At 42.7% G+C, this 24,092-nt stretch overlaps 1 protein-coding gene across 1 annotated transcript; it reads left to right on the forward strand.

Annotated features, from left to right (window-relative positions):
* Positions 1-1,095: 1,095 nt before the first annotated feature.
* Positions 1,096-7,369, forward strand: LOC141113771 (keratin, type I cytoskeletal 19-like). Its single transcript, XM_073607051.1, has 8 exons — positions 1,096-1,869; positions 2,424-2,506; positions 2,587-2,743; positions 3,554-3,715; positions 4,276-4,401; positions 4,561-4,781; positions 5,114-5,148; positions 7,269-7,369. The coding sequence occupies exons 1-8, from the start codon at positions 1,096-1,098 to the stop codon at positions 7,367-7,369; spliced, it is 1,659 nt and encodes a 552-aa protein (XP_073463152.1).
* The last annotated feature ends 16,723 nt before the right edge of the window (positions 7,370-24,092 follow it).

The following is a 24,092-nucleotide window of genomic DNA, read 5'->3' on the forward strand; positions in this document are numbered from 1 at the left end:
TCGTAAAATAAATCTTGATGAAATAAAAAATTATAAAAGATAAGTATAAAAAATAATTGTAAATATTATTATGGAGATTGGGCTTTTAAAAAATAGAATATTATTCATGAGATGAGGATAAATAATGAAGAAATAATGTGTGAATATGAACAGCAAAACAACTTCATTCTTCTAGCATTATAAAGAAGAAAAGAATGCGCTGCATTAAAATATCACAGAATTAGCAGCGTCAGGAATGTGCTAGCTCCAATACAAACGCTAGTTTTACCACACCGAGCGCTTCCGTCTCATACTTGCTTCAGAGCATGCGTCGTTTTTGGTCCGTCGGAACAGCATACAGACGAGCGGTTTTCACGATAGGAATTGGTTCCTTCGGAAATATTTAGAACATGTTCCATTTCTAGGTCTGTCAGAATTTTCGAAAAAAAAGTCAGATGAGGCATACACGCGATTTGAATATACGATGAAAAGCTACCGTCGGACTTTTTCTGTCAGACATTTCGCTCGTGTGTACGCGGCATAAGAGATATTTTGAAACCTTGACTCTTTATTGTACAGAATAGAGAAATGCTATTATGACAAAGAAACATTTGCCAGCTGATAAGTGCACAGGCTACCTAAATAGATATACATGGAATACTGAATACATTGTTTGGGTAGTACCTGACACTTTACCACTGTAGTTATATATTTCAGACAAGCTTGATCAAATTAAATCTGATGCTTTGTGTCCAGCTTTAGACCAACTGCATACTGTGATTAAAAGTTTCATTAGTTTATCATTGCAATATTGCATTTTTGAGTGTTTTATTTGAGGTGTGTTCAGCCAAGTCAGTTGGCTTTTGCTTTATTGTTATTTATTTAGGGTGGAGTGATTAAAAGTTTCTAACGAGCTGGGCAGCAATAAATTAATTATTGTGAAGTTGTTTTACAATTGTCTAAAGTTTTCCCAGCAGACTACCAAATGTTTAATGTTAAATCCTAATGTCAAGCATGTAAAGCAGTGGATAGATGAGCAGTCAGATACTTGTAAACATTAATATTAGTAATTAATGTTTTGTGGCACTCCCAGTCTTCCATATATAAGACAGCGGAATGAATAGAGAACATATTGTGAAGGACATCCATTTAGAAACACACACTTTTAGGTCATCTGTACCACCCAAATCCATCATCATGAGTTACGGTGGTCACTCCTCTGCTGGATCACACCATGGAAGCTGTCATGTTGGTAGTCATCTGTCTAAGATCCCAAGCCACACATATGATGTTCCTCATGGAGGATCTTCAATTAGCCATCATGGAGGATCCCACTCTTCTCGCCACCATGGGGGATCTCATGCTTCTCATCATGGAGGATCCCACTCTTCTGATCACCAGGGGGGTTCTTATGCTTCTCATCATGGAGGATGTCATAATTTACATCATGGAGATTCCCATACTTCCCACCATGGAGGCTCCCACAGCTTCCATTCTACAGGTTCCCATACTTCTCATCATAGAGGATCCCATGCCACCCACCATGAAAGTTCCCATAAAGTCCATCATAGTAATCACTATAGAGCCCCCAGTGTACATGGAGGATCAGGAGGTAAAGGAATCTCCATATCCAAGCACGTTCATGGAGGTGCTCACAGCAGCAGCCATAAAAGCATTATTAGCCATCATGGTTTGTTCAGTGTCAATGGGAAGGAAACCATGCAGCATTTAAATGATCGTTTGGCTTCCTACTTGGACAAAGTCCGCTCCCTAGAGCAACAGAATGCCCAGCTTGAAAGGAATATCCGGGAATGGTATGAGAGGAATCAGCCCAGCACTTTACCCGACTACAGCAGCTTCTTCAGAATCATTCAAGAGCTTCAAGGCCAGGTAAATAAATGATAAATTTATATTTTTTAAACTCACCCTGACACCTACATATTTAAAATATAAAAACAGATTAGGCATATTAGGCATCTCAAAGGATACCAGATTACATATTTTATACAGCACCCCGAAATGGGTCTCAGTGCATTTCGTTCATGCTTTTGGGCACTCTGATGTGTGTTACAGAAAAATACAGACTTGCGCCATTTTTCTGCGGCACACTAGATGGCACTGGAGGACACTGCAGCACAGGGCTGTGTAGAGACCGGAATGGAGTGTACACTTTGTACACTTTCAATAAAGTTAATAAAAAGGTAAACAATGCCTTGCGTTGTAAAACCCATGGGACCGCTTATCATCATTGCTGAATACCAGCTGAATGCTAAAAGGGAATGTTTTAGCATGTGGCTAGTGTAAATGTACCCTTAAGTCATATTACAGTGCAAGCCATAATAGATATGCAGTAAGCTACCTTAATTGATACAGAACAAAGCTTAGGTAAATACACTCTATGAATTTATCCTTTGCAGTAAATAATTAACACCTATAATTTCCAGATTTCCTCAACTTCTGTGGAAAATGCCAGGATTGTATTACAAATAGACAACGCTCGTCTAGCAGCAGATGACTTCAGAAACAAGTAGGCCTGTCTATATTTCATGTCTTTCATCAATATTATCAATATCAGCACTAATTGCTTTGTCTTCCTTTTGTGACCAGGTATGAAATGGAACGCCAACTGGCAAGCAGTGTTGAGGCTGATGTGAATGGACTTCGTATACTCCTGGAAGAACTTAACAGGGAAATATGTCATCTACAGCCACAAGTAGAAAACCTTCAGGAGGAACTGCAGCTAATAAAGAGGAACCATAGGGAGGTGGGATAGCTGTTACCCCTTTTTCAAGATAAATTTAGACATTTATTTTAAGAAAAATAATTCATAATATGTTGTTACAGAGCAGGTGTAAATATTGTTGAAATCACTTTTTCTGTAGAGGTATGCTGCCATCCTGGGCCATCTGTGGGAAATTGACAACTTTTAACACCTTTTGTTATTTTTTTATCTTTTTTTATTTGTCAATGAACTTAAAGTAATACTAAACCCAGGACCCTGCATTCACTATATCTGATCTCCCACAGTACACAGAACATGGAATGCAATTATTTTAGTAAACAAAACTGCTAAATACATTTCACATCAGCAGTCAGAGCAGTCTTGTGACTTCTATCAGTGTCCAGCTGAGCACTGGTTAAAGCTGGTAGGAGGAATTATCTGACTGTCCTATAAAACTGTAAAACTCCTGACCCTCTGTCTGTTTAGTACTGATTGGCCCTGTGCTGATCACATGCACTCTACCAAGAAAAAGAAAACTCTGTACCAATGCACACCAAACTGAGCATTTATCAGGGGACAATGGAAGGAGAGGAGGATCAGAGAAGCCAGAATCAAACAGTCTTTTTACACAATGCAGAGGATTAACCCCTTAGGTTCCACAGGGGGTTTAGTAACACTTTAAATGATCTCAGAAATGTCTCAAACTATTCTCAAATGCATCTAAAATCCCAATACATTTGCATATTGACATAATCCCAAAACCCGAGTCAACACAGGTTCTAAAGTACACATTATGGAGATCTGCAGAAATGCACCCATAACACAACTAGTTTCTAACATTTTTACTTACAGGAAGTCAACGATTTGCAAGCTCAGTTGGGTGCCAGGGTCAATGTGGAAGTGGATGCTGCTCCATCGGCTGATTTGAATAGAACCTTGTTTGAGATCAGAGAGCAGTATGAAAATCTGATGGAGCGGAATCTAAGAGAGGTGGAAACTATTTTCCGACAACGGGTAAGTCTTTTTGTAGACTAAAAAAGCTTGTTGAACCTGTTAGAAAAATAGTGGGATAGCAATCTATTACATTTTGATCATTAGGCCCTATTACTTCATGGTTATATTCCAATAAACAATAAATATTGATGAGAACATGTTCAGCTTTAATGCTCAGTACTATACCATAACAATCTTCCCATTACAGTAAACATCAGGACCACTGCTCTCATACAGAAATCTTCAGAGGTCCACCAAACCCCTTGCACAGTCACAACTACTGTGGCCAATGGCCACGCTCGTGCTTCCTAATCAGGGATGTGAGTGTTTATTGAGGCACTGGTGCAACTGGAAAAAACACAAAGGAAAACAAATGCAGTGGCATAACTTAAAATATATAAAAACTAATATAAATATGCAAATCAACTTAAGCCTAGCTACTGTATATTAAAAATTAGTGACATGTTTCTTCACAGAAGATCAGAAATAAACCTCCTTTGACTTTATATATAAAACTATATGGAAATCAGCCTCCATATATTAAGGGGTACATGACTCTAACAATCTTTCTATTTATATAGACTGAGGAACTAAATCGTGAAGTTGCTTCTGGTTCTGAACAACTCCAGTCTGTACAAACTGAAGTCATTGACTTGAGACGTACCATCCAAACCTTGGATATCGAACTGCAAAGCCAGCTCAGCTTGGTAAGTGTTATTGCCAGCCAATTAATAAAGTTTGTGTCAATGACCAGTTGCTGGTCGTTTTAGTCTGTGAGCACCTTCAGTTCATTCTGCAAAGACTAATAGTATGTACTGTAATTACCTGTTTTTTTTTGTATACAATCTTTCTCTATTTTTTCCCAGAAATCAGCTCTAGAAAACACCTTGGCAGAGACAGAAGCCACATTTGGGGCTCAACTTGCCCAATTACAATGTTTGATCAACAATGTAGAGTCCCAGCTGACCCAGATGCGATCTGACCTGGAACGTCAGAATCAGGAATACAGGATCCTGATGGACCAAAAGACTCATCTTGAGATGGAGATCGCCACCTATAAGCGCCTATTGGAGGGTCATGATATCCAGTATGTATTTCACACAGGACAAGCAACTGAACTAATATTCCTTAAAACATGCAGGCCTCAATTAATAACAATACCTATGCACACCGAATCGTTAAGAGGAAAGAAATAATTGTTATATTTAATATAATTTTTATATAATTTATTTGCTATAACATTCAATCAGCTACCAGAATAGAACAATACAATTTGGAGAACAGCTTAATTCTAAAACCAGACAGTTCATAAAATGTTTCCATTTTGTTTACTAATATATTATTTAAACCAAGCCATACAGAATAGTCAGAATACCATATATTTCTTCATTATTCTTTACTATGTGTTTTACATTTCAGCACTTCAAGTCAAAGTTTTCTTGGAGACAGCCATGGTATGTAAACATTGTCTTAAAGTGATTGTAAACCTATATTTAAAAAAAAAAAAACATGTCATACTTACCTGCTATGTGCAATGGTTTTGCACAAAGCAGGCCCAATCCACCTCTTCTGTCTGCTCTCCTGGCTCCTCCCCTGCAGAGTGCCCACCATAGCAGCTTGCTATGGAGGCACTTGTGGGGGCTTGCTCCCAACCTGGCTCTGTGTATCCATAGACACACACACACAATGTGACTTGACCCCACCACTGATCCCTCCTCACTGAGTGGCTCCTGCTGCTGTCTCTGAATCTATGAGGAGAGAGCAGAGAGAGCCACTGCTCTCTTGCACAGGGTTAGAACGACGTCGGGCTCAGGTAAGTATAAGGGAGGGCTATTGGCTGCAGAGAGAAGGTTTTTTACCTTAATGCAGAGATTGCCTTAAGGCGAAAAAAACCTTTAGGCATTAGAACCACTTTAAAAAGCAAGGCGTGAGCTAGTGGAAATATGTGTAGAATGTAAAATATGGGAAACATTTTAACTAGTACCTGGACATTAGTGGCATTTAGACACCATCCCATAGGGTTTGAACCTCATTACAAATCCTTTAAAAGGCGACCCCATCCCATGACCCGGGGGCTAGGCACCAGGATATGGTAGGCCATCCTATTCCATCCTCCCTCCCTCCCTCCCTCCCTCCTTCTGTATCTCACCCCACCCAACAACTGTTGTCCTCCTATGCCCCCCTTTGGTTCTCCTATTACCCCTACCTCCCTTATCTGCTTTTGCCCCTTAACAACCCCATTAACAAACTCTGACACAGACCTTCTTGAGAGATTGGAAAGGATGACTTATTTATCAATACTAACTCTTTTGCTGTACATGTGGCCTATGGTAGCTTGGGTAGCTTGCCCTATTTGGCATTACTATCCATTATTCCTTCTGGAATTCCAACAAAACAAAAAAAGTTCTATGCCTTGGTCTGCCACCATTTTTTATCCCATATTTTCCCTACCTTTAAGACCCCTGTTTTGATGGTCCCCCATAAGATTTTGTGCTTTATAGTTATTAACCAAATCTCTTAGACTATTGGTCTACATGGACTTTTGTCAAATGATACAAAAACTATTACAATGACTTTTGTCTCCTGCAACTGTATTGTTATTTTGGTCACTTGGCCTGCATTTTCTGTGTAACTGTCGATCCTTGTTTTGTATTGTATTAAGAAAACTTTTCAATAAAGTTCCTATTTTTTAAAAGACCACCCTATCTATATGATCTCCATCTTAATGGTATTCATTTACTGAAATCCAATACCAATCACTTTAATCATCAGTCAAACTCTATAAACATTTATTTTAGCCGTATATTTCCAAAATGCTATCTGAAATCCACGTTGCATAAATCACTATGTAGCCAGATATTTCCAGGCCCTTTTTGCTAATGAGTTCCATGGCAGTCACATTGTCTGCTGTGAATTTTGATATGCCTGGCTTGTACATGGGACAAACAGCATTCAAAGTGGCAATATTAGGAATGATTAGACAGCAACCTGCTTCCCTTCCTACCATGTGCCAATGGTGAGCTTTAGTCCAAAAATGACCCACAGTAGTTCTCAGCTGTGAAAATGTGGAATGGTCTTGCACAGGAACTTATTCTAGCTGTAGACAGTTTCTACAAAAGTTGTGTACATTCATGATACTGCAAAACATAAAGGAATAACTACATTTTCAAATACACAGTTGAATGTTTGTCCAAGGCAACCTTTCTCAACTTTTTTACTAAATAAATACATTTCGGGTATTGAGGTACCCCTGCTAAAATCAATATATCTACAACTCATGGTACATAAGTAGGTTTCTCAATTTGACTGTGCCATTTTGCAGTGCCATTTATTGTGCAACGGCAATGAATGCCACCCAAACGCATGAACAGAAGGCTACTATGTATGCTACAGCATGATGCAGTACACCACATGGTACGATATGGGTTACGTTGTAGTGCTTTGGAGAAAATGTAACAATAACAATGATAATTGGAATATGGTGGATTGATATGAGAAACATAGACAATTTGCATCCCTTTATAATGTGACATATATCTTTATTAATTTGAACTATCATATCTTCTACTTTCAGGATCTCACCACACAGTGAAAGTCCACCATGTGACTAGCCCCACTCATTATAGACATCATCAAAGTCATCATCAACATCATAATCACCATAATGTTTGCTAATGTGTTTATGGCTCTTCTGGAGAACCCTGTGGATAATAGTATTATCCTACCTCTAGAAAGTCTTTTGGTGTCTTCCTCTGTCTTCTTCTTATGTGGCCTTCAGTATCTGCTTCACCTAGGCAAAACTTGGCATGAGACATGAACTACATCCACCAAGATACCCAGTAGACACAAGCGAAATTATGCAAGGTTTAGGATTAGTTAGATACAGTATGTGTTCATCTTTAGAGGTTGGTGGTAAACTATTCAAGTTTACCTAAATTGTAAGTTCATTTCAAGATGTTAACCCATGTGTTACAAAAGCTATGGAGTTCAGGCCTTTGAACACTTTTAAAGATCCAAAATGAAAGAAGATATTTCCATGTACCCAACATTATTTAGGGAATACATTATGCTAGAGCATAAGATATGACTTTTCATTCACTTTTTTCTTGGAGCACTTTCAGTACTTTTAGGGCCCAGGCCCATTCATATTGTTACAATAATGCCTTTTAATACACAGATGTTGTGTCAACATGTAGTGCAATATGCTGCAGTGCCATTTATTGTGCAACGGCAATGAATGCCACCCAAACGCATGAACAGAAGGCTACTATGTATGCTACAGCATGATGCAGTACACCACATGGTACGATATGGGTTACGTTGTAGTGCTTTGGAGAAAACAATAGAGCTCAAGCATTTTTACCTGGGACTCATTCAGAACAAATAACCTGTAGTAATGGAGTTCACCACAATGCCCTAAAAGTAAGTTGTGGTGAATGTGTTACTGTAACACTTTCAAGCGTAAACAGGCCCCTATGGTACATACAGTGGCAATGCAGTTTGCTTCACTCATAAGAAGTGAGTTGTTCCATAATCAGTAATTTTGAATTACAATGATCATATGCAAAATGAGTTAGAATATGAACCAGTCTGATCAGTATAGAATAGAATATTAATTTTTGCTAAATTCTCCCCCTCGCAATGTAGTTTCCTATTAATGAATGCATATATAAAACATGTACTTAATTCAAGTGGAACTCTAGTTTTCTGTTGTGACTTTAGGGGGTTTTATTAACATAATTCTGTGCAGGTTTTATTTATTATAGAGTTGAAGTATCGGTTTTATAATATGTTATAAACCTATTTGTTTTGTCTACCACCATTGTACATATTAAAGGAATATTAGCATGCAATATGCATATTTTATTGTGGTGGACATATGAAGATTCTGGGTTATTTAGAATGTTTTAGGATTATTGTGACTATATATATATTATGGTGTACTACTGAAGTAATCTGGTGAATTTTGATCATCATTCTCTTGTCTTTGTCACTTACTAAATTTTCAATAAAACAAATTCTTATCTTGATCATGCAATCAGCTGTGTGTGTGGTATTAATGATGCACATGTTTTTTCCATACTAAAAAATTTTTAAAAAAAGGCTTTCATATAAGTGGTCACAAGGCACTCTTGGACCAGTGCCTAGGGCTGCAAGATTGCAAGGGTCAGCTGGTGAGTCCTCTCCTCCTTTTGTCTCCTACATTCCATTGCTCATTGAAATCCAGACCCCGGATGGATGGCCCTGATCAGTACACACAGGCACACTCTCCTCCCTCCTCCCTCATGCCTACTCTGCAGATGCAGTCAGCCATTGACTCATTCCCAGCAACTTATCAGCCAGTGTCAGAGCTGCTCAGAGAATGGGAAATCATCCCTGCTGAAGACCAATCTTCTTCATCTCACCAGCCCCAACGCATGGAAACAGAATGGCCCTAAACACCACCTCACTCCATATGTTAATCCTGATGTTCTCAACTTCCTTGTTGCCAAATCCTCCCCGTAGCTGGGAAACATTGACCTCACTGCTTGGACTAACCTAAGTTGAACAATGTTCTTCCACATTAACCTGTTGTTGATATGGTCAATATTCTTCCCCCAGTTGTCAGTAGCAAATGTTGCTACCCATTACCCTTTCTTTTTCTGCAAGCCTTCTAAAATTCTTTCTCTGGTTCCTTCCCTTTTTATGCAACAAACCAGTCCTTATTCACTCTACCCATTGAACTTTATCTCTGGAACACTTCCTCCACTACGCCAACACCTCATGAGCTTACCAAACCTCTTAAGACCACATTACCTCTACCTCTACTCCCAATGACTGTTCTGTGGCAAAATCCGAAACACCACCAAAATTACAAAGAGTATCCACTCAATACCAGCAAATACCAAACCCACCAAGTTCCTCTAAACCCTCGCAACATCATAGATACTAAAATCACCTCTCTAAATGTGCGGGGCCTCAACTTGCAAACGATCATACCTTGCAAGAAACACACTTCGCCATATGTAAAACACCTACGTTTACTTTAAAGCACTTCCCTCATTTATTCATGGCTTCTAATACCTGTAAGAAAAATGTGATTCTCATGGCCATCTGAGATTCAACTCAAATCCAACTTCACTCTGAAATCGTGGACCCTCTGGGTCGCTATCACATCATAATTTGTGACATCAATCAAATTCAATATACAGTTGTTAACCACTTCCCGCCCGGCCTATAGCAGAATGATGGCTGGGCGGTGGTTCTGTTATCCTGACTGGGCGTCATATGATGTCCTGCAGTGCCAAAAAATGGGCACTGACTGGCACCATTACAGAAATAGAAATAAATAAGTGATGCCCAGCAATGCCACCCACCAGTGTAATCAGTGCCACCCATCAGTGTCCCTCAATGTCACCTATCAGTGCCCATCCGTGCCCATCAGTGCCCACCTATCAGTGATCATCAGTGCCCATCCGTGCCACTTATCAGTGCCACCCATATGTACCCATCAGTGCCACCCATAATTACCCATCAGTGCCGCCTATGAGTGCCCATCAATGCCGCCTATGAGTGCCCATCAGTGCCGCATACCAGTGCCACCTATCAGTGCCCAACAGTGCCGCCTATCAGTGCCCATCAGTGCCGCCTATCAGAGCCCATTATCAGTGCCCATCAGTGCCCATCGGTGCCGCCTTATCAGTGCCTGTCAGTACAGCCTTATCAGTGCCCATCATTGAAGAAGAAAACAAACCTATTTACAAAAAAATTTAAGAGAAACAAAGATGAAAAAAATTTTTTCACAATTTTCGGTCTTTTTTTATTTGTTGCGCAAAAAATAAAAATCGCAAAGGTGATCAAATACCACCAAAAGAAAGCTCTATTTGTGGGAACAAAATGATAAAAAATTAGTTTGGGTACAGAGTAGCATGACCACGCAATTGTCATTCAAATTGCGACAGTACTGAAAGCTGAAAATTGGTTTGGGCAGGAAGCTGTATAAGTGCCTGGTATTGAAGTGGTTAATGTCTAAGCCCCAAACTCCAAATAAATAAAGTTCTGTAAGCACCTCTTCGCAAAAATTCTATCTGTCAAATTCGGCAGGCTTATAATTGGAGGAGACTTTAATACAATTGGGAATGCTACTTTAGACTCTTCATTTGGCAAAAGGGCTGCCCATCAAACCATCAAACATCTTCTTCACACTCACGACCTATATGACATGTGGAGATGTCAACACGGAGCAGAAAAGGATTTCTCTTACTACTCACCTCCCCACCTTTCATACTCCAGAATTGACTTCTTTCTCAAGGACAAATGGACCCTCCAACTGATTACTGCCTTGCAGATAGGTACAATAACATGGTCTGACCATGCTCCGGTCTGCATTCTGTTTGGTGACTCTAAAAGACCCAACCTTACCTGCCTTGATGAGACTTGATGCTTCCCTCTTAGCAGTCCCAGACCACTGCCAATCGATCTCAAAAGCTCATGCCCTCTTCTTTGAGACAAACACATCCCGGACATTTCTATTCCCACACTATAGGCCACATGCAAGGCCTTCAGGAGAGTCTACCCTTCAACCAAACCCACTAACTATACAGACCTTCTTTGAATCAGTAAATCTTCCTACTCTCTTAACATCTCAAATTAAATCCTTATCTAAACCCCTTTCCACTGCAGAAATAGAGCTAGACATCAAAACCCTTCCATCTAAGAAATCCCGTGGAGTTGATGGGTACACCAATGAGTACTACAAACAATTTTCGTCCACAGTCTCTCCAAATCTATCCGACCTCTTCAACCATGCTGCATCCTCTGGCTCACTTCCTAAAGATATGTTACAATCTGTTATAACAACAATTCCCAAACCTGGCAAGTATTCCCAAGAGGTACAAAATTATAGACCCATATCGCTTATAAATACAGACGTAAAACTGTATGCCAAAGTGATAGCAAGAAGACTTCTCACCTTCATTCCCTTGCTGATACACACCGACCAAGTGGGATTTGTCCCAGGCCGACAAGCCCCAGACGCCACAAGAAGACTGATCTCCCTAATTTATGATCTAGAAGACAAAAAAAACGCCTTCTCTGCTTCTATCTTTAGATGCAGAAAAGGAGTTTGATAGAGTACATTGGGGATTCTTGCAGGCGGTATTAGAGAAATTTGGTATTACAGGCTGGCTACAAACGGCTATAATGTCACTTTACTCCTCCCCATCAGCCTGGTCTTAACAGATGGTGTGCTCTCCAAACCATTTGACATCACTAATGGCACCAGGCAAGAATGCCCATTATCCCCCATAATATTTGCACACCGCATAGAACCCCTTGCTGCCAAAATACGAGCGGATTCCCGCAATTCAGGCATTTCGTACCAAGGGATGGAACATAAAATGAGTCTCTTTGCGAACGATATAATCCTAATGGTCACCAACCCCTCCAAATCTCTTTATTTGATATGCAATATTTTATCCCAATTTGCTGAAGTTTGCTATTATAAACTGAATGAAGCAAAATCCATGATTCTAAATCTACACACTCCCCTGATCACACAAAATTACCTTACTAAAATGTTCCCATTTACCTGGGCCAAGAAATCCATTTCATATCTAGGCATTAATCCAACCCCTTCAACTAGCCAGCTATTCAAATATAATCACAAATCACTAATGCAGTCCATATACAAAGATCTACGGTTGTTCTGATCCTTTGGCACATCCAAATTGGGATGAATTACAGTAATCAAAATGTTTATACTCCCTAAACTATTATATTTATTCAGAACCCCCCCATCCCACTTCCCTCCAAATTTTATCAAGCTGTACAAAAACAAATAAACCAATGTATTTGGGAATATAAACTCCCCATAGACCACTAAAAAAAGGTGGAGTCGCTCTCCGTCATATACACCTATATTACATCTCCACCCTACTCGACCAGATGTACTTCTGGTGGCACCCAACTAAAGAAAAAACTTGGTCTCAGATGGAACCACCAATACTTCACCCACTCAACCCACTTAACTCCTCGTTCTCCTCCTAAGCTCTACCTACTCTAAACACTACACAGTGAACCACTCGTGCATTAAAGCATCCCTTGAAGCTTGGACCTCATTATCATCTTTCAAATTTCCACTACTTAGATCTCTACCTCTAACTGTGGATATCTTTAAAGCCATAATACCTGACCTAAATTTAACGCCCTGGACAAGCAAAAAGATATACAACCTTCAAGACCTTTATAAAGACAATAAAATACTGCCCTACCATGACTTGCAGAAGACCTTTGCCTTACCCCCCTCTGAATTCTATACATATACATTTATCACTATCTGAGCACCTCCACAATCTCATCTAACATTATCCTTCTATGCCCTATTTTGCAGTTCTTTGAAAACCCCAAATACCTAGGATATGGAATATCGTTTTTCTATTCCTATCTTAATAATCTAAAATTCCCCATTAGGACACCTTCATTAAACAAATGGGAAAGTACCCTTGGCAGCAATATACCTGACCTCTCTTGGCAAAAAATATTCTCACACACAGAGGCGGCTCTAGATTTTGTGAGGCCTTAGGCAAAACTTAGACATGAGGCCCCACTCACGCCACAAAGATGCAGGAGACGGTCAGAGACTGTGCAGACAATGATACAGGAGATGGTCAGAGACTGTGCGGACAAAGATAAAGGAGACGGTCAGAGACTGTGCAGACAATGATACAGGAGACGCACAGAGACTATGCAGAAAATGATACAGGAGATGGTCAGAGACTGTGCAGACAATGATACAGGAGATGGTCAGAGACTGTGCAGACAGTGATACAGCAGACGGTCAGAGACTTTGCAGACAATGATACAGGAGATGGTCAGAGACTGTGCAGAAAATGATACAGGAGACGGTCAGAGACTGTGCTGAAAATGATACAGGAGATGGTCAGAGACTGTGCGGGCAATGATACAGGAGACAAAGACTGTGCGGGCAAAGATACAGGAGACGGTCAGAGACTGTACGGACAATGATACAGGAGACGGTCAGAGACTGTGCGGACAATGATACAGGAGATGGTCAGAGACTGTGCAGACAATGATACAGGAGACATTCAGAGACTGTGCAGACAATGATACAGGAGACAGTCAGAGACTGTGCAGACAATAATACAGAATATGGTCAGAGACTGTGCAGACAGTGATACAGGAGACGGTCAGAGACTGTGCAGACAGTGATACAGGAGACGGTCAGAGACTGTACAGGGGATGATACAGGAGACGGTCAGAGACTGTGCAGAAAATGATTCAGGAGAAGGTCAGAGACTGTGCGGACAATGATACAGGAGACGGTCGGAGACTGTGCAGACAATGATACAGGAGACAGTCAGAGACTGTGAAGACAATGATACAGGAGACAGTCAGAGACTGTGCAGACAATGATACAGGAGACCGTCAGAGACTATGCAGACAATGATACAGGAGACGGTCAGAGACTGGGTGCGGACAATGATACAGGAGATGATCAGAGACTGCGTGTGGACAATGATACAGGAGATCATTTTATTATGGTAATGACAAGCAAACTCTTACCTGGCTAACACGGTATCAAACTTTGGAACCACAGACAGGGTGCTGACAGACAATCACGCCACAAAGATGCAGGAGACGGTCAGAAACTGTGCAGACAATGATACAGGAGGCGGTCAGAGACTGTGCAGACAAAGATACAAGAGGCAGTCAGAGACTGTGTGGGGACAATGATACAGGCAATGGTCAGAGACTGTGCAGACTGTGATACAGGAGGTGGTCAGAGACTGTGCGGACAATGATACAGGAGACGGTCAGAGACTGTGTGGGGACAATGATACAGGCGATGGTCAGAGACTGCGCAACCACGATAACAACAGAATGAGCATCATGGATAACTTATCAGTGTAATGCTTCTTCATTATCAGCAGGTTTAGGGACAAGGTAAATAACACTGCTGTATTACTTAACTGTAATAGAGAAGGTGGTGCACCATTCTGGCTGTACTGTCTGGCAGAGGAATATGAATCACAAAAATCGCAGCACAGAATTAAAAATCTTTTGGTAGATGAAACATTTCACATATGTGTGTGAATAGCTGTTTCCCTGGCGTTCATTTTGAAAGCAAAACTGCAGCAAGATGAATAAAAAAAGCCCATTAAATAAAATAAGCCCTCCAGTTTGAATGACAGCCAGCCTCATTCAACTGCCTTCCTCGAAGCCCACACTGGAATGTGCATGCCCTCAGCCTGTCATTCAACAAGTAAGGAGAAGCAGCACAATGATGATCCCATCCATTGGCGGCTGGTGCTCAAAATTTTTGGGGAGGCGCAAACAAACTGAAAAATTCAGGAAAAAAACATCAATTGCAGCCTCAGTGTGCCCATCAACCTCAGCCACTGTGCCCATCAAACTCAGCCACTGTGCCCATCAAACTCAGCCACTGTGCCCAATCAAATGCAGCCACTGTGCCCAATCAAATGCAGCCTCACTGTGCCCAATCAAATGCAGCCACTGTGCCCAATCAAATGCAGCCTCACTGTGCCCAATCAAATGCAGCCTCACTGTGCCTTTCAATGGCAGCCTCACTGTGCCCATAAAATTCAGCCTCACTGTGCCCATCAAATATTGCAATTGTGCCCCATCAAATGCTACCACTATGCCCATCAAATGCAGCCACTGTGCCCATCAAATGCAGCCACTGTGCCACATCAAACGCAGCCACTGTGCCCCATCAAACGCAGCCACTGTGCCCCATCAAATGCCGCCACTGTGCCCCATCAAATGCCGCCACTGTGCCCCATCAAATGCCGCCACTGTGCCCCATCAAATTCTGCCACTGTGCCCCATCAAACGCAGCCACTGTGCCCCATCAAACACAGCCACTGTGCCCCATCAAAAGCAGCCACTGTGCCCCATCAAATTCTGCCACTGTGCCCCATCAAACGCAGCCACTGTGCCCCATCAAACGCAGCCACTGTGCCCCATCAAACGCAGCCATTGTGCCCCATCAAATTCTGCCACTGTACCCCATCAGACGCAGCCACTGTGCCCCATCAAACGCAGCCACTCTGCCCCATCAAACGCAGCCACTGTGCCCCATCAAAAGCAGCCACTGTGCCCCATCAAATTCTGCCACTGTGCCCCATCAAACGCAGCCACTGTGCCTCATCAAATGCAGCCACTTTGCCCATCAAATGCTGCCACTGTACCCCATCAAATTCTGCCACTGTGCCCCATCAAACGCAGCCACTTTGCCCATCAAATGCCGCCACTGTGCCCCATCAAATTTTGCCACTTTGCCCCATCAAATTCTGCCACTGTGCCCCATCCTATTCTGCCACTGTGCCCCATCAAACGCAGCCACTGTGCTCCATTAAACGCAGCCACTGCACCCATCAAACTCTGCCACTGTGCCCCATCAAACTCTGCCACTGTGCCCCATCAAATTCTGCCACTGTGCCCCATCAAATGCCACCGCTGTGCCCATCAAATGCTGCCACTGTGCCCCATCAAATGCCACCGTTGTGCCCATCAAATGCTGCCACTGTGCCCCAACAAATGCCACTACTGCGCCCATCAAATTATGCCACTGTGTCCCATTAAATGCCACCACTGTGCCCAATAAAATGCTGCCACTGTGCCCCATGATGAAACCATAGACAGACAGGGTACAGATAGCATGTAGTGAGATGTACCTACCTGCTCCTCGCGTTGGTCCCCTACTAAAGGCAGCAAGAGAAGCACGTGATGTTCTCTCTGAGTGCCCTGCAGTGCAATCTGGGAGTTGTAGTCTCTGCAGAGAACAGGCACCAGAGGGCCAAGTTGAAGTCTGTGCTGTGGAGAACTACAACTCCCGCCATGCATTGGGGCCGCCGACTGTGGGGGGAAAGGCTAGGAGAATGGTGCCGCGGTGGTGGAGCCTGCTATTGGACACAGCAGCAGCCGAGATGACGTGTGTTCTTCTTCTTCGTCCGCGGACCCGGTGGCTCAGCTCAGACAGGCGGCTGCGGCGTCAGTCTGTTTGCAGCGCCAGCCGCCCACACACTCCGCCGGCTTGCTTGGGCTGCGCACTGACCGATATTTCCTTCCACTCCTGAGGCAAATTAGGCGAGCGCGAGGCCCTTCTGGGGGTGAGGCCTAAGGCGAGTGCCTAATTTGCCTAATTAAAGAGCCGCCTCTGCTCACACACCACCAACGCCTCCAGATGTACAAACCACTAGGAGTCTTATCTAAAAATTCTTCACTTCTGGGACTTTACACACTTCAAACCCTCTAAAATGTACCAAATACCTTGCCTCTTTGCTGGTGCCAATGCAGAGACCAAGGTTCCCTGACACATATTATGTGGTCCTGCAAATCCCTCAAATCACATTGGAATAAGATATACAAAGTAATAGCAGAAGTGACGCATAAAGTAATTAGCCCAGACCCCAAAATGGCCTTTCTCCACATAGGCACAGAGGAACTTTCCTTCAAATCCAGAACAATTACTATCCAGATACTCCAAGCAGCAAAATTGATGATTACTAGACTGTGAAAAACACCCAAAATACCCACTATATCCGAAACAGTCACAACAATCAATCATCAATGCTATATGGAACGCAGATTTGCCTTACAGAATCTTTCATACTCTAAATTTGCCCAATCGTCGTCACTATGACTAAACAACCCTAATTGCACAGTGTTATATTGATAGTATATGCTAAACTTGAGTGTAACTTGTCCACATCTATATTATACGCGACTGGTACCCATGTGGACTCCATCTGACTTTTTCCATTGGAATTTCCGACACACAAAGTTTGAGAGCTGGCTCTAAAATTTTCCGACAACAAAATCCGTTTGCGTAAATTCTGATCGTGTGTAGACAATTCCGACGCACAAAGTGCCACGCTTGCTCAGAATCAAGCAGAAGAGCAGCACTGGCTATAAAACTTAATTTTTCTCAGCTCGTCGTTCGTGTTGTACGTCACCGTGTTCTTGACAATCGGAATTTCCGACCAACTTTGTGTGACCGTGTGTATGCAAGACAAGTTTGAGCCAACATCCGTCGGAAAAAATCCAATGGATTTTGTTGTCGGAATGCACAATCGTGTGTACAGGGCATTAGTATGATCTCATATACTCACCATGCTACTTTTCTATGTTTAAACTCAATAAAAACTATTTGAAATAAAAAAAAAATGCTTTGGAAGCCCTTAGAAAAAGAATGTGGAATGGGGGGGGGGGGTGTAGGTTTGTGGTAGGGATTGCTAAAACCAATGACAAAGCTTTATTGCCATTGTCCTAAAGCCTCTTTCTCAAACTTGGCAGTACCCTCACTATTAGTTTTCAGCAGCAGGCTCTAGGTATGACACTCACTGGTCTTTTTAAATAGATTTTTTACAACACAGGTCTTGGAACATGACCTATTTCAAATCAATGTACCTGGGCGCAAGAGTAAAGAAGCTTTATTAGAGGCAAGGATTGAATTTAACTCAGAAACCCACACTAAACATTCCCAACAGATCCCAAAGCTTCTTTAGGCTCTGTAATAGGGCGTACACACAGTCGGACTTTGTTCGGACATTCCGACAACAAAATCCTAGGATTTTTTCCGACGGATGTTGGCTCAAACTTGTTTTGCCTACACACGGTCGCACAAAGTTGTCAGAATTTCCGATCGCCAACCACGCGGTCACCTACACCACATACGACGAGACTAGAAAAGGCCGGTTCAGAACCAAGCGCGGCACCCTTTGGGCTCCTTTTGCTAATCTCGTGTTAGTAAAAGTTTGGTGAGAGACGATTCGCGCTTTTTCAGACTCGTGGCTTTCAGATCGTTTTCTGCCGTTCAGTTTGTGCTTGTGGGTTTGTATCTGCTCTTCAGTGCGTGCAGTCAGTTCGTATCAGAGTTTTCTGTGTGATCTTGCCTGCTCGTTGCTGTTTTTCAGGTCGCTCTTCACAGGCCTTGCTGTTCTTCAGTGCGTTCTGCTACTTCGTTCTGAACAGCCGACCGTTTTCTAGCCATGTTTCGTATGCGTACTCCTCGTAGAGTTCGTGCTGTGCAGAGGCTTGGTGTTGGGGTCCTGACCTTGACACAAGTCCAGTCCATGAACAGGGTGGGGAGGAGTTCATGGACCAAGAATTGGTTGCTTCAGCGTGACCAGTTCTGTCATATGCCTTTGCTCCGTGAGATCCGTGAGAATAATCCTGATGATTTCAGGAACTTTCTCAGGATGACGGACCCCGTGTTTCACCGTTTGTTGGCTTCGCTGACCCCCTATATCAGCAGGCAGGATACCTGCATGAGGCAAGCCATCACTCCGGAGCAGAGGCTGGTCGCTACCCTGAGGTATTTGGCCACAGTCTGCAGGACTTGAAGTTCTCAACAGACATCTCCCCCCAGGCTCTGGGTATCATCATCCCAGAGACCTGTTCTGCCATCATACAGGTCCTGCAGAAGGAGTATATGAAGGTAAGATTTTTATCCTTTTATATCACATTTTATTGTCTTTAATGTTTGATAATATATTGTATTTCTTTCCTCATTCCCTAATTACCATGCTTGTAATATGCTGTGAATGTCCCCTTTGTCCTCATGCATGCTGGATTTTTATGTAATTATTATTTAAGGTCCTTCATACATATTTGTCCTTCAATAACCTCCCCAGCATGGTGTCTCCTGCCCTATATTCACCTCATGTAGTCACTTAACAATGTATTTTATCAGCTCCATAGTAGTGCTTTACCCCAAACACCCCCTAAAATGTTTGGTAATGTTATTTTTTATTTAAATTCAGGCAGAGTGCCAGAGGCTTTTTTTTGTGGTGTCCCAAAATAATTTTTAGTAACCCTCCCTCCCCCAACTGCTAAGTCAGCTGATCCCAAATCTCTATCCTCAATCATCTATCTGCTGACTTTGCCAAACCCATACACACTATACCCATCTCTTTTGTGGTCAGATTTATGGCTGAATTACCCAAAGCATATAGTGCAAGCGCCTGCCTGTATACTTTCCAATGGTACTGTTTAAAGTTTTTGTATCCTATTATTATATTGATAGGTAATAGCAGAATGTCCAAATGTCCTCAAATGTGTACAGTGTGTATTTATATCTTTGTATTATGACACTTCTTACCTGTCCAGTGGGCTGCCAATAGTGTAACTAAGGAGGGGCTGTTCCAAGTAAGACCCATTATTTAGGCATTCATCTCTCAATGAAGTGAAGAGGGTTACCTGTCCAAGATTTCCACACACCCCACAATGTTAGAAATGGCCCATGGGGGGGGGGGATATGATAGGTGTACCTTATACTTTGGCCTTGTTAAATTCCCCTTAATAAATGCTATCTGGAGGTTGCCCCATAATGTTTGTGTCTAATCTGCTTGCCATGTTTCAGAGTAAAAATAGTAATGTTTATTGTTTTTTCCTCAACAGTTTCCTTCCACGCCACAGGAATGGCAGACTGTGGCCTCCCACTTTGCCCAGCGGTGGGACTTTCCTAACTGCGGAGGGGCAATTGATGGGAAACACGTCCACATCGTCCCACCACCCAACTCGGGGTCGTACTATTATAATTACAAGGGGTTTAATAGTATAGTGATGTCGGCGGTGGTGTCGGCTAATTACGACTTCTTGTATGTGGACGTGGGGAAGAATGGCCGGATGTCCGATGGTGGAGTCATCGCCCAGACGGAGTTCTACAGGCGTCTCCAGAATGGCAGCTTGGACTTGCCAGCTCCAGAGGACAATGTGGAAGGACTCCCATTTGTGTTAGTTGCTGATGAAGCATTTGCGCTGGGGGACCACCTGATGCGGCCATTCCCGATGAGGACCCTCACCCCAGAACAGAGGGTTTTTAATTACCGGCTGGCCAGAGCCCAAAGAGTGGTGGAGAACACATTTGGAATCCTGGCCAGCCGGTTCCGCCTATTTCTGACACCTATCCATATGGCAGAGTATAAACTGAACCATATAATACTTGCGTGCTGTGTTCTCCATAACTTTTTACAGAAACATTCGGGCCAATTATGCTGGCTCAGTTGGGCCTGAGGCCGGAATCCTACATCAAACGACACTGACGGCGCTTGAAAGTGGCCGTCCTGGCTTGCCCTCCCTCAGTGCCCGTGATGTCCGGTTACGCTACCTGGAGTTCTTTGTGGGTAGGGGGGCTATCAATATGCCAGACAATATGTGAAGCCTTTTTAAAATAAAAAAAAAAGAAAATCTTTGTGGACATTTACTGCTTGTGTTTGTTTTAGCTGACCCTGACAGAATTGTTTTGAGTGCAGAAAATGTCGTGATTGGGTAACCTTATACAAAGCACTGTTGGCTGTTATTTCCTAAATGCAAAAACACATTTCACTACAAGTGCACTTGCAACTGCACTGAAACTGCACTTGTAGTGCAAAGAGGATTTGCCCTTAGGAAATAACCCCCACTTTTGCATAAAACAGCTATTACATCACCCCAAAAGTGTTGTAGTGTTGAGACAATAATCCACACATTCTTGAGTAAGCCACTTTTTTATACCTGCACAATCACATGTGCATTTACCAAAGGTTTTTAAAACAAACCAACATGTTTGTTGTATAACAATTTTTGCAGTAGCATTATCAAAAATTGAAATGTCCATTTCAGATAAAACAGGCCTGTGTAAAACCAACAAGAAAGCCAAAAAACTTGAACTTACAAAGTTCACATTAGGTAAAATCTGAAGGCTATATCAGACATCAGTATTTAGGAACTGGGTTTGATATAGCGTTCAGATGGGGGGAAATCACCCCTGGAAAAGCCAAATTTGGAAGATGCACACCAATTTCCCAATGTCAACATGTGCTATCTGCCATCAGGGGGGATCAAGGGACGTGTTTTGGGGGAGCAAGCCCTTCCTCAACGCGACTTTATAATTGAGGAAGGGGTTGCACCCCCAAAACGCGTCCATTGATCTCCCGTGATGGCAGATAGCACATGTTAACATACTGTGTGCATCCTCCAAATTTGGCTTTTCAAAACATTGCAAAAAAATTTAAAAGATTGAACCACAATACAAAAAGTGATTTTGTGGGGTTTTAAATTCGCCCCAAAACATCAATGATGTTATTATTTTTTTTTTTTTAATAACATCATGGATTTTTTGCTGGATGTTTTGCAGTTCGGCATTACACCCCATGATCTCCCCGATCAGGATCTGGGCACTTTCTGAAGTAAAGCGTTCTCTATCCCTCACATCACGATCACCTAAAAAGAGATAATGAAAAAAAAAACAGGTCTCAAAAATCTGCCACCATCCATCTCTTTTACCTGAGCCTGTGGTCGCAGACACTCACCTGTTGTGGTGCCAATCTCCACCACATCTTCTTCATCCTCCTGCTCAGCTTGTGTTGGTGTAAGTTCCCCTTCTTCCAGAGGTGGGGGGTCTCTGGTCTCCTCGGATGAGGGGTGTCCTCTGAGTCTTTTCTCCCCTATGTAAAACAAAAATGGTATAATTAGCACACAGATATTTGATGGCAGAACTAGAAATAGGAAACATTGCTTGGAAGTGGGGTACAATTGTCTATTTTAGCCGAGTTCCAAGATGTATTTTTTTTATTGCCCTTTGTCAAGCTGCAATACTTTACCTGTTTAGTACAAGCTTCACAGATGGAGACCCCCCTATAGTATACACTGGAGCACCTGTGTGGCCCCCTAATAAAAATGGTGTTCTTGTGTCCCACACTAGTGCTCCAGTGTCCAGATGTGAAAACAGCTGCTCAGTATCCTCTCCTTACACACAATCTAGTTTGCATTTCATTCTAGTAACAAACCCATCTACACAAACAAATATTTGGCATCCAAGTAGGTCCAAAAAAAATGTGGGAAAATGCATATGGCCTAAACAATGGTGTTTAGAAAAATGTTTGATACGAACGAATAATGGGCCCATGAACATTAAAGTTGCCCTTTTAAACGTTACAATTAATAAAAGCATATGGAGCAGAACGAACGGAATAAAGACAGAAAGAATAGGAACACAGCACAACTACTTACTTTTTTGCAGCACTCTCCGGATCTTTCGGTACTGCTCTGGCTCTCTCAACTTCAGGTCCGACCACCGCTTCCTGAGCTGATCTTTAGATCTTCATACCCCGAAATTCCTGTGAAGGCTTTTGACCTCTTTCGCCATGATCTTGGCCTTTCTGATGTTGGGGTTGGGGTAAGGCCCATACTTTCCGTCATAGTCGGACTTCTTCATGATGTCGACCATCTCCAACATCTCCCCAAAGGACATATTTGTGGCCTTAAAACGTCTCCTTCTGGATCGGGACGTGTCCGGATCCGGGCTTTCCTCCTCCTCCTCCTCGTTGCTAGAATTAGCATGCACTTGTTCTAACTCCGCCATGTGCTCTTCACCCACTGCGCCAAATGAAAAGGGGCGGGGAATAGACTAGAAAGAACGTCAAGGGCGGGCGGTGTTACACGCATGCGCAGTGTGTATAAAGCGTAACACACGTGCATATTACGTACGATCTGTGAGCGGAGGAAGGAGCATTGGACGCGCCGATCGTAAGAACGAAGGTAAGAGACAAACTTGTGCCTATACTGCTTCTAGATTGAGGCCTATATTGTAACAAGATTAGGAGAGTTTTGTCTGACATTAGGCTTTGTCTTGTGTTGTGTCTTGCAGTGAACATGGATATGCTACTCAAAGATAATGACTTCATGTCAGTATTCATAGATATGTTACGGGAGCTGCCCTGTCTGTGGGAGATTAACCACCCCCATTTCAAGAACCAAACAAAGAGGAAGGCAGCACTGGTGCAATTGTGTGAAATTGTGAAGCAGGTGATCCCTACGGCAGACATCACCTATTTAAAGATATTAATTGGTTGCCTGAGGAGCACATATCTAAGGGAGCGCAAGAAAGTCCTGGATTCACAGAGATTCGGAGCAGCAGATGACATCTATGTCCCCAGGAAGTTGTACTACGACAGGCTGCATTTTCTGGCAGGCCAGACTGAACCCAGGCCATCCCTCTCCAGTCTTCCTTCCACGCTTCCTTCCCCCCCGGCTGAGGCTTCTGACGCCCAACCTGGGCCTTCCAGGCCACATGTGGAGGAGCCCAGATTGAGCCAGGTATAGCATTACTCGAAATATTTCTGCTTGTCCAATCAATGATGTTAACTAGATGTTAGTTGGGAGTACAAATTTAGGATTGGGATTGATGAAGCAAAACATTACAACCATGTCCCTTTTTCATACACAGGGATGTCTCAGCCAGGAGGTGGCCGGGCCGAGCCGGCTGGCTGATCTGCAGGTCCCTCCACCCCCCCGAAAAGAGAAAGTGGCAGTAGGAGGAGTGCCCTAGAGGAGGCTGCTATAGGATTATTTTGGAGGGCTACAGAGGTCCTGGGAGCACCCCACACCATGG

The sequence above is a fragment of the Aquarana catesbeiana genome, linkage group LG12, assembly GCF_042186555.1.
Source record: "Aquarana catesbeiana isolate 2022-GZ linkage group LG12, ASM4218655v1, whole genome shotgun sequence".
NCBI classification, from domain to species: Eukaryota; Metazoa; Chordata; class Amphibia; order Anura; family Ranidae; genus Aquarana; species Aquarana catesbeiana.